Source organism: Heptranchias perlo, chromosome 2 (assembly GCF_035084215.1).
Source record: "Heptranchias perlo isolate sHepPer1 chromosome 2, sHepPer1.hap1, whole genome shotgun sequence".
In the NCBI taxonomy this organism is placed as follows: Eukaryota; Metazoa; Chordata; class Chondrichthyes; order Hexanchiformes; family Hexanchidae; genus Heptranchias; species Heptranchias perlo.
Genome location: NC_090326.1, coordinates 154,758,544 through 154,770,738, shown reverse-complemented (window position 1 = coordinate 154,770,738; position 12,195 = coordinate 154,758,544). Strand labels below are relative to the sequence as shown.

General features: G+C 45.3%; 1 protein-coding gene across 9 annotated transcripts in view; it reads right to left on the bottom strand.

The window, feature by feature from the left end:
* Positions 1–12,195, bottom strand: part of LOC137345065 (5'-AMP-activated protein kinase subunit gamma-2-like) — a 514,189-nt gene that overhangs the window by 172,275 nt on the left and 329,719 nt on the right. For all 9 annotated transcript variants that reach the window (XM_068008521.1, XM_068008514.1, XM_068008499.1 and 6 more), the window contains one exon: positions 11,722–11,939. In XM_068008521.1, the coding sequence (XP_067864622.1) occupies positions 11,722–11,939 (218 nt within the window). The remainder of the gene's footprint in view (positions 1–11,721; positions 11,940–12,195) is intronic.

The following is a 12,195-nucleotide window of genomic DNA, read 5'->3' as shown; positions in this document are numbered from 1 at the left end:
AGATATTTTGGAGTCTGGCTTCAGCATTAGCTACATAAAGGTCCAATCAGACCGCAGAAAATAGGGTTTCCGCATTGGCCTCAGCTAACAGGCCAATTGAATCACTGACTCGTGTGACAATTTGACAATCTGTAGTAAGGTCAAAGTCTCAAACTCAGAGGTGCAGTACAAAAGTTCTGACGGGGTGTTGTTGCCATGATTTGATGCAACCCAACAGATTCTGAAAACATATTAGCAATTCTGGGTCGTGTAACATTTTGAATAGGTCACTGAGAAGCAGAAGAATGCAGTTTTGTCTCTTTGATTCCTTACTCAACAAATGCCCAGATTAGGCTAGATGGTTTCTTGTAGATACCTTTAAAAAAAAAAGCAGCAAACTTGTCATGCACCTCTTTGCAGCCAGCTCTAGAGCAGCACTGGCAGATGCCTCAGAGCAGATTCCCTGCATGGCCTTTGATATTGGGTATGAACCATAACTCAGGCAAAGGCAACAAATACGGTTAAAAATTCCCAGACCATTCCCACAGCAGCAAAACCTGCTGCCAGTGCTACTGAATCCAGCTCGGAGGTTTTTGAGAATGTGGGCATCGCTGGCGAGGCCGGCATTTATTGCCCATCCCTAATTGCCCTCGAGAAGGTGGTGGTGAGCCGCCTGCTTGAACCGCTGCAGTCCGTGTGGTGAAGGTTCTCCCACAGTGCTATTAGGTAGGGAGTTGCAGGATTTTGACCCAGAGACGATGAAGGAACGGGCGATATATGTTCGAAGTCGGGATGTTGTGCGGCTTGGAGGAAAACTTGGAGGTGATAGTGTTCCCATGCGAGTGCTGCCCTTGTCCCTCTAGATGGTGGCAGTGGCGGGTTTGGGAGGTGAAGAACCATGAACAGCCCAGAATTTGCATTGATGTAACATGTAAGGGTAGTGCGCTTATTTTTTCTCCTATGTTGTCTTTCTTTGGCTGGTATGTGTGATTGGAAAATTTACAGGGTGGGAAATTGAGGCATAAACCTGTGTTATTTTAACATTTTGTGTGTGAATTTTGAACTCATAAGTGATGTGCAGTTGGTACAGTTCAGGGACACAATATCAGAATCAAACCTTCCAGGTTCAAGTACATCACAGCCAAATGTCTCTACTGTGCCCTGACTATTTTCCTCAGCCTCAAGCTCAGATAGCACCACCTACATAACCAGTGGGACATTTCTTCATTTTTCCCAAGTTAAAATAGGCACAGATTTGTGGCACCAGGAACCGGTTTGAGACTGATCGGATTAATTTCACATAGGACTCTATAGCCAGCAGATAGAGAAGACTTATATCCCATCTGTCTGGATTGGATCTGAACCTAGGGCAGATGGGGTGAAAGGTCAGTGTGTAACCCACTGCCAAAACCATTCCCTCACAAATGAGTGTGTGTAGATAGCAGTTCCTGTTTATGCTGGGCCCGTCATAATTCCAGTCTTGCCGTTTCTGAATGTTTTGCTAAGATCTCCTTCAAAAAATGAACATGACCACTGTTGATGTTAGTTCAGTCGCTCTTTGGCTTTAACATCCCCTCCCACAACATGGATAATCCTTCCGCTATTAATAAGATTAAAGGAATTAAGCGAACACTTAATCTCTAAATCTTCTTTCAAAAACTAATTCAGGTAAAAGCATTTTAACTGCAGTCAAGTTAATCTCAGCAACAAACAGCCGTTCACATTTCCATTGCTGACCAATCCTAAAATTGGGAATAGGGGCACATCTCAAACTGCCCAAACAGGAATACTTCGTATAAACATCATCAAGAAGCTGATGGTGAGGACGACCTGATGCATTTCCCAAAACTAAATTTGGTCAAAATTCAGTTCCTCGGAAATATGAAAGGGGCCTCTCCTCCTCACTTAGACGTCAGCCATGGCTCAGTTGGTAGCATTCTCGCCTCTGAGTCAGAAGGTTTGCGGGTTCAAGTCCCACTCCAGCGGCTTGAGCTCAAAATCTCGGCTGCCATCCAGTCCATAGTGCAAAATAAAACTAAGATGACTCGCAATCTCAAAAAGATAAGTCTAAAGGCATTGTATCTTAATGCGTGGAGCATTCGCAATAAGCTAGATGAATTAACAACGCAGATAGATATTAACGGTTATGATATAGTTGTGATTACGGAGACATGGCTGCAGGGTGACCAAGGATGGGCTCTGAATATCCAGGGGTATTCAATATTTGGGAATGACAGGCAAAAAGGGAAAGGAGGTGGGGTAGCGTTGTTAGTAAAGGAGGAAATCAATGCAATAGTGAGGAAGGATATTGGCTCGGAAAATCACGATGTGGAATCTGTATGGATGGAGCTAAGAAACACCAAGGAGCCGAAAACGTTGGTGGGTGTTGTTTATAGGCCCCCAAACAATAGTGGAGAAGTAGGGGAGGGCATTAAACAGGAAATCAGAGACGCATGCAAGAAAGGTACAAATATAATCATGGGTGACTTTAATATACATACAGATTGGTCAAACCAATTTAGCAATAATACGGTGGGGGAGGAATTCTTGGAGTGTGTACGTGAAGGTTTTCCAGACCAATACGTTGAGGAACCAACTGGAGAACAGGTGATCCTAGACTGGGTATTGTGCAATTAACAATCTTGTTGTACGGGGTCCCTTCGGGAAGAGTGACCATAACATGATAGAATTCCTCATTAAGATGGAGAGTGAAGTAGTTGAATCCGAAACTAGGGTCCTGAATCTAAATAAAGGAAATTACGAAAGTATGAGGTGCGAGTTGGCTAGGATAGATTTACCAAAAAGGATGACAGTGGATAGGCAATGGCTAATATTTAAAGAACGTGTGCAGGAATTACAACAATTATTCATTCCTGTCTGGCGCAAAAATAAAACAGGAAAGATGGCTCAACCGTGGCTTACAAAAGAAATTAGGGATAGTATTAGATCCAAAGAGGAGATATAGAAAATTGCCAGAAAAAGCGGCAAGCCTGAGGATTGGGAGCAGTTCAGAATTCAGCAAAGGAGGACTAAGAGATTGATTAAGAGGGGAAAAATAGAGTATGAAGTGGCCGAGCAAGCCACTCAGTTGTATCAAACTGCTGCACTTGAGCGGTTCAAGAAGAAGGCCCACCACCAGCTTCTCAGGGCAACTAATAATCTGGAGTCATGAGTACATATCCCACCACGTGCAGCTGGGGAATTTAAATTCAATTAATTAAATAAAATCTGGAATGAAAAAAACTAGTATCAGTAATGGTGGCCGTGAGACTACTGGATTATCATAAAAACCCCATCTGGTTCACTAATGCCCCTTTAGGGAAGGAAACCTGCTGTCCTTACCCAGTCTGGCCTATATGTGACTCCAGACCCACAGCAATGTGGTTGATTCTTAATCACCCTCTGAAATGGCCTAGCAAGCCACTCAGTTGTCCAATCTCGCCACCAAATAAGAATAAAACCAGACGGACCACTCGGCACCGGACAGGACAAAGGCAAACCAAGCCCAGTCGACTCTGCAAAGTTCTCCTCGCTAACATCTGAGGGCTTGTGCCAAAAATGGGAGAGCTGTCCCACAGACTAGTCAAGCAACAGCCTGACACAGCCATACTCACAGAATCATACCTTTCAGCCAACGTCCCAGACTCTTCCATCACCATCCCCGGGTGTGTCCTGTCCCACTGGCTGGACAGACCCACCAGAGGTGGTACAGTGATATAAAGTCAGGAGGGAGTGGCCCTGGGAATCCTCAACATTGACTTCGGACCCAATGAAATCTCATGGCATCAGGTCAAGGCAAGGAAACCTCCTGCTGATTACCACCTACCGCCCTCCCTCAGCTGATGAATCAGTCCTCCTCCATGTTGAGCATCACTTGTAGGAAGCACAGAGGGTAGCAAGGGCACAGAATGTACTCTGGGTGGGGGACTTCAATGTCCATCACCAAGAGTGGCTCGGAAGCACCACGACGGACCAAGCTGGCCGAGTGCTGAAGGACGTAGCTATCAAGACTGGGCCTGCGGCAGGTGGTGAGAGAACCAACACGGGGGAAAAACCTACTTGACCTCGTCCTCACCAATCTACCTGTCGCAGATGCATCTGTCCATTTCAGTATTGGTAGGACTGAGGACACCATCCAATGTGTTGTGTTGCACTACCACTATACTAAACCACCATTATCTGGACTCGGCAAAGGTCCCGGCAGATTGGAAAACTGCTAATGTAACACCCTTATTTAAAAAGGGTAGTAGGCAGAAGGCTGGAAATTATAGATCAGTTAGCCCAACAACTGTGGTGGGTAAAATTTTGGAGTCTATTATTAAGGAGACAGTAACGGAACATTTAGATCAACATAATTTAATAGGACAAAGTCAGCATGGCTTTATGAAGGGGAAGTCATGTCTGACAAATTTGCTTGAGTTCTTTGAGGACATAACGTACAGGGTGGATAAAGGGGAACCAGTGGACTGCATCGAGAAGTATTTAGACTTCCAGAAGGCATTCGACAAGGTGCCACATAAAAGATTATTGCTCAAGATAAAGAATCACTGGATTGGGGGTAATATTCTGGCATGGGTGGAGGATTGGTTATCTAACAGGAAGCAGAGAGTTGGAATAAATGGTTCATTCTCGGACTGGCAACCAGTGGCCAGTGGTGTTCCGCAGGGGTCGGTGGTGGGTCCCCAACTCTTTACAATCTATATTAATGATTTGGAGGGGGGGACCAAGTGTGACATATCAAAGTTTGCAGATGATACAAAGATGGGAGGGAAAGTAGAGAGAGGAGGACATAAAAAACCTACAAGGGGATATAGACAGGCTGGGTGAGTGGGCGGAGATTTGGCAGATGCAATACAATATTGGAAAATGTGAGGTTATGCACTTTGGCAGGAAAAAATCAGAGAGCAAGTTATTATCTCAATGGCAAGAGACTGGAAAGTACTGCAGTACAAAGGGATCTGGGGGTCCTAGTGCAAGAAGATCAAAAAGTTAGTATGCAGGTGCAGCAGGTAATCAAGAAGGCCAACGGAATGTTGACGTTTATTGCTAGGGGGATAGAATATAAAAACAGGGAGGTATTGCTGCAGTTATATAAGGTATTGGTGAGACCGCACCTGGAATACTGCATACAGTTTTGGTCTCCATACTTAAGAAAAGACATACTTGCTCTCGAGGCAGTACAAAGAAGGTTCACTCGGTTAATCCCGGGGATGAGGGGGCGGACATATGAGGAGAGGTTGAGTAGATTGGGACTCTACTCATTGGACTTCAGAAGAATGAGAGGCGATCTTATTGAAACATATAAGATTGTGAAGGGGCTTGATCGGGTGGATGCGGTAAGGATGTTCCCAAGGATGGGTGATACTAGAACGAGGGGGCATAATCTTAGAATAAGGGGCTGCTCCTTCAAAACTGAGATGAGGGGAAACTTCTTCACTCAGAGGGTGGTAGGTCTGTGGAATTTGCTGCCCCAGGAAGCTGTGGAAGATACGTCACTGAATAAATTTAAAACAGAAATAGACAGTTGCCTGGAAGTAAAGGGAATTAGGGGTTACGGGGAGCGGGCAGGAAATTGGACATGAATTTAGATTTGAGGTTAGGATCAGATCAGCCATGATCTTATTAAATGGCGAAGCAGGCTCGAAGGGCCGATTGGCCTACTCCTGCTCCTATTTCTTATGTTCATATGTTCTTAAATGGGGTAGATTCAGAAAAAAAGTGGGCATCCATGAGGCACTGTAGGCCATCAGCAGCAGCAGAATCGTATTCCAGCACAATCTGTAACCTCATGGCCCAGCATATTCCTCACTTTACTATTACCAACAAGCCAGGAGATCAACCCTGGCTCAATGAGGAGTGTAGAAGAGCATGCCAGGAGCAGCACCAGGTGTACCTAAAAATGAGGTGGCAACCTGGTGAAGCTACAACACAGGACGACATGAATGCTAAATAGCAGAAGCAACATGTTATAGACAGAACAAAGCGATTTTACAACCAAAGGATCAGATCAAAGTTCTGCAGTCCTGCCACATCCAGTCGTGAATGGTGGTGGACAATTAAACAACTAACGGGAGGAGATGGCTCTGTAAACATCCTCGTTCTCAATGATGGCAGAGTCCAGCACGTGAGTGCAAAAAATAAGGCTGAAGCACGTGCAACCATCTTCAGCCAGAAGTGCCGAGTGGATGATCCATCTCGGCTTCCTCTCAATATCCCCATCAACACAGAAGCCAGTCTTCAGCCAATTCGATTCACTCCACGAAATATCAAGAAAAGGCTGAATGCACTGGATACAGCAAAGGCTATGGGCCCCGACAACATCCCGGCTGTAGTGCTGAAGACTTGTGCTCCAGAACTAGCCGCGCCTCTAGCCAAACTGTTCCAGTACAGCTACAACACTGGCATCTACCCGAAAATGTGGAAAATTGCCCAGGTATGTCCTGTCCACAAAAAGCAGGACAAATCCAATCCGGCCAATTACCGCCCCATCGGTCTACTCTCAATCATCAGCAAAGTGATGGAAGGTGTCGTCGACAGTGCTATCAAGCAGCACTTACTCACCAATAACCTGCTCATCGATGCTCAGTTTGGGTTCCGCCAGGACCATTCGCCTCCAGACCTCATTACAGCCTTAGTCCAAACGTGGACAAAAGAGCTGAATTCCAGAGGTGAGGTGAGAGTGACTGCCCTTGACATCAAGGCAGCATTTGAGTGAGTGTGGCGACAAGGAGCCCTAGTAAAATTGAAGACAGTGGGAATCAGGGGGAAAACTCTCCAGTGGCTGGAGTCATACCTAGCACAAAGGAAGATGGTAGTATTTGTTGGAGACCAATCATCTCAACCCCAGGATATTGCTGCAGGAGTTCCTCAGGGCAGTGTCCTAGGCCCAACCATCTTCAGCTGCTTCATCAATGACCTTTCCTCCATCATAAGGTCAGAAATGGGGATGTTCACTGATGATTGCACAGTGTTAAGTTCCATTCACTACCTCACAGATAATGAAGCAGTCCGAGCCCGCATGCAGCAAGACCTGGACAACATCCAGGCTTGGGCTGATAAGCGGCAAGTAACATTCGTGCCAGACAAGTGCCAGGCAATGATCATCTCCAACAAGGGAGAGTCTAACCACCTCCCCGTGACATTCTACGGCATTACCATCGCCGAATCCCCCACCATCAACATCCTGGGGGCCACCATTGACCAGAAACTTAACTGGACCAGCCATATAAATACTGTGGCTACAAGAGCAGGTCAGAGGCTGAATATTCTACGGTGAGTGACCCACCTCCTGACTCCCCAAAGCCTTTCCACCATCTACAAGGCACAAGTCAGGAGTGTGATGGAATATTCTCCACTTGCCTGGATGAGTGCAGCTCCAACAACACTCAAGAAGCTCAACACCATCCAGGACAAAGCAGCCCGCTTGATTGGCACCCCATCCACCACGCTAACCATTCACTCCCTTCACCACTGGCGCACTGTGGCTGCAGTGTGTACCATCCACAGGATGCACTGCAGCAACTCACCAAGGCTTCTTTGACAGCACCTCCCAAACCCACGACCTCTACCACCTGGAAGGACAAGGGCAGCAGGTACATGGGAACAACACCACCTGTACGTTCCCCTCCAAGTCACACACCATCCTGACTTGGAAATATATTGCCGTTCCTTCATCTTCGCTGGATCAAAATCCTGGAACTCCCTACCTAACGGCACTGTGGGAGAACCTTCACCACACGGACTGCAGCGGTTCAAGGCGGCGGCTCACCACTACCTTCTCAAGGGCAATTAGGGATGGGCAATAAATGCCGGCCTCGCCAGCGACGCCCACATCCCATGAATGAATAATAAAAAAATTAGTTTGTGTCGGCTCTCCAGGTGATGCCACACTTCAATAGAATCATGGAACGGTTACAGCATGGAAGGAGGCCATTGCCCATCGAGTCCGTGCCAGTTCTATGCAAGAGCAATCCAGCTAGTCCCACTCCCCCGCCCTATCCCCGTAGCCCTGCAAATCTTTTCCTTTCAAGTACTTATCCAGTTCCCTTTTGAAGGCCATGATTGAATCTGCCTCCACCATCCACTCTGGCAGCGCATTCCAGATCCTAACCACTCACTGTGTAAAAAAGTTTTTCCTCATGTCACCTTTGGTTCTTTTGCTAATCACCTTAAATCTATGTCCTCTGGTTCTTGACACTTCTGCCAATGGGAACAGTTTCTCTCTATCTCCTCTGTCTAGATCCTTCATGATTTTGAATACCTCTATCACATCTCCTCTCAACCTTCTCTATTTCACGGAGAACAACCCCAGCTTCTCCAGTCTATCCAGTAGCTAAAGTGCCTCATCCCTGGAATCATTTGGGTAAATCTCTTCTGCACCCTCTCTAAGGCCTTCACATCTTTCCTGAAGTGTGGTGCCCAGAACTGGACACAATACTCCAGTTGTGGCCAAACCAATGTTTTATAAAGGTTCATCATGACTTCCTTGCTTTTGTACTCTATGCCTCTATTTATAAAGCCCAGGATCCCATATGCTTTATTAACTGCTTTCTCAACCTGCCCTGCCACCTTCAATGATTTGTGCACATATACCCCCAGATCTCTCTGTTCCTCTACCCCTTTTAGAATTGTACTCTTTAGTTTATATTGCCTCTCCTCATTCTTCCTACTGAAATGTATCACTTCGCATTTTACTGCATTAAATTTCATCTGCCACGTGTTCGCCCACTCCACCAGCCTGTCTATATCCTCTTGAAGTCTATCATTATCCTCCTCATTGTTCATTACGCTTCCAAGTTTTGTGTCATCTAAAATTTTGAAATTGTGTCCTGTACACCCAAGTCAAAGTCATTAATATATATCAAGAAAAGCAGTGGTCCTCGTACTGTCCCTTGGGGAACACCATTGTACACCTCCCTCCAGTCCGAAAAACAACTGTTCACCACTACTCTCTACTTCCTGTTACTTTGCCAATTCTGTATCCATCCTGCCACTGCCCCTTTTATTCCATGGGTTTCAATCTTGAAGACAAGCCTATTGTGTGGCACTTTATCAAACGCCTTTTGAAAGTCCATATACACCACATCAACTGCATTGCCCTCATCTACCTTCTCTGTTACCTCATCAAAAAACTCTATCAAGTTAGTTAAACATGATTTGCCTTTAATAAATCCATGCTGGCTTTCCCTAATTAATCCACGCTTGACTGCTAATTCTGTCTCGGATTATTGTTTCTAAAAGTTTTCCCACCACTGAGCTTAAACTGACTGGCCTATTGTTGCTGGGTTTATCCTTACACCCTTTTTTGAACAAGGGTGTAACATTTGCAATTCTCCCGTCCTTTGGCACCACCCCCGTATTTAAGGATGTTTGGAAGATTTTGGCCAGTACCTCCGCAATTTCCACCCTTACTTCTCTCAGCAACCTAGGATGTATCCCTTCCGGACCGGGTGATTTATCTACTTTAAGTACAGCCAACCTTTCTAGTATCTCCTCTTAATCAGTTTTTAGCCCATCCAGTATTTCAACTACATCTTCCTTTACTGAGACTCTTCCTTGGCAAAGACAGGTACAAAGTACTCATTTAGTACCTCGGCCATGCCCTATGACTCCATGAGAAGATCTCCTTTTTGGTCCCTAATCAGCTCCACCCCTCCTCTTACTACCCGTTTACTGTTTACATGCCTATAGAAGACTTTGGATTCCCTTTTATGATGGTCGCCAGTCTATTCTCATACTCTCTCTTTGCCCCTCTTATTTTCTTTTCTGCTTCATCTTACTCTCTATCTCTTTTGTCATCCAGGGAGCTCTGGCTTTAGTTGCCCTACCTTTTTCCCTCATGTGAATGTACCTAGACTGTACCCGAACCATCTCCTCCTTAAAGGCCGCCCATTATTCAATTACAGTTTTGCCTGCCAATCTTTGATTCCAATTTACCCGGGCCAGATCTGTTATCATCCCACTGAAATTGGCCCTCCTCCAATTGAGTATTGTTACTTTAGAGTGGTCCATGTCCTTTTCCATAGCTATTTTTTTTAATTCGCTCGTGGGATGTGGGCGTCGCTGGCAAGGCCAGCATTTATTCTAAACCTTATGATACTATGATTGCTGTTCCCTAAATGCTCCCTCACTGACAGTTGCTCCACTTGGCCCGCCTCAATGTCCCAGAACCAAATCCAGCAAAGCCTGCTTCCTCATTGGGCTGGAAACGTGCTGGTCAAGAAAGTTCTCCTCAACACACTTCAAAAATTCCTCCCCCTCTTTGCCCCTTATATTATTATTATTATCCCAGTCTATATTAGGATAGTTGAAGTCCCCAGTTATCACTACTCTATGGCTTTTGCAACTCTCTGCAATTTCCCTGCAAATTTGCTCCTCTATATCCTTCCCACTAGTTAGTGGCCTATAGTTGGAATGCTGGATCAGGAATGCCGGAAATGTTTATGCAGACATTTTAAAATTTGATCTTAGAACCGCACAGCAGACGGTGACTGTGAAGAGCTGGGGAGATACAGCTTTCGATCCACGAAGCTCAATATAGGAATATGCCCTTTCACCACTTACTGCCCTTATCTTTGAAAATGAACTGCTCATTTCCATAAGCATGTTGATAGCCAACGACCTACAGATCAAATACATTGACATAAATCAAAATGAGACCCACGGTGTACTTGAAACTCTTTGCGCTACCATAAATCTCTTGCATAGTTTTTTTTGAATTACACAAAAATGCAACTGGAAGAAACATAGGGACAGGAGTAGGCCATTTAGTCCATCGAGCCTGTTCCACCATTCAATTAGATCATGTCTGCTCTGTATCTTAACTCTATCCACCCGCCTTGGTTCTGTAACCCTTAATACCCTTGGCGCAAAATGTTCTTTATTTTCCCAACTTGTTTCCTTAATGGTGCACTTTGATCCATTTCTAAAAGTCTGTCACAGGATGATAGGCAAAGGATGCAAGAAGCTGTCAGAGTGGAACTTAGGAACATAGGAACAGGAGTAGGCCATTCAGCTTCTCGTGCCTGCTCCGCCATTTGATAAGATCATGGATGATCTGTGATCTAACTCCATATACCTGCCTTTGGCCCATATCCCTTAATACCTTTGGTTGCCAAAAAGCTATCTATCCCACATTTAAATTTAGCAATTGAGCTAGTATCAATTGCCGTTTGCGGAAGAGAGTTCCAAACTTCTACCACCCTTTGTGTGTAGAAATGTTTTCTAATCTCGCTCCTGAAAGGTCCGGCTCTAATTTTGAGACTCTGCCCCCTACTCCTAGAATCCCCAACCAGCGGAAATAGTTTCTCTCTCTCCACCCTATCTGTTCCCCTTAATATCTTATAAACTTCGATCAGATCACTCCTTAACCTTCGAAACTCCAGAGAATACAACCCCAATTTGTGTGATCTCGCCTCGTAACTTAACCCTTGATGTCCGGGTATCATTCTAGTAAACCTACGCTGCACTCCCTCCAAGGCCAATATGTCCTTCCGAAGGTGCGGTGCCCAGAACTGCTCACAGTACTCCAGGTGCGGTCTAACCAGGGTTTTGTATAGCTGCAGCATAACTTCTGCCCCCTTGTACTCTAGATCTCTAGATATAAAGGCCAAGTGAATCGAAACAGATCAACACTGCTGTATTAAAATTTCTGACCACTCGCTCTTGACCTTTACAGGTTCATTGGTTCAAGTTTGTGGTAAAATTCCACGAAAGCAACAAAGTTAGTTATTTCATACTTACTGGTTTCGAGGTAGCATTGGAGCTGGTCTGGGGTGCATGTGGCTTGGCTGCTTGGACAGGTGGGGCCACTGGAACAGTGAATCGCTGGCCTGTGTCTGGTGGTGACGAGTAGGAACGAGTTCGAGCATCCAATCGCTCAGGTTCCTGTTTGTATGATTCCAGGGGGAAGGCTGGTTTGCTTGATTGTACTGGTGTGGAGGGAGTAGAGAGTCCCGAGGCTAGAGGGGGTTGGGGAAGAGAATAGAATATGACACTAATTACAAAAGGAAATTATCGTAAAAAGTTTAGTTCTTCCCCACAAGCAACACAATTTAAGACGCAATTTTAACATTTAAAAAAAAAAATATTAATCACATTATTGTGCTACTTCGCACCCTGTGATGGAAATAACTCATCACTTCATAGAATTACATAGAATTTACAGAGAAACCTATAGAGAAACAGGCCATTCGGCCCAACTGGTCCATGCCGGTG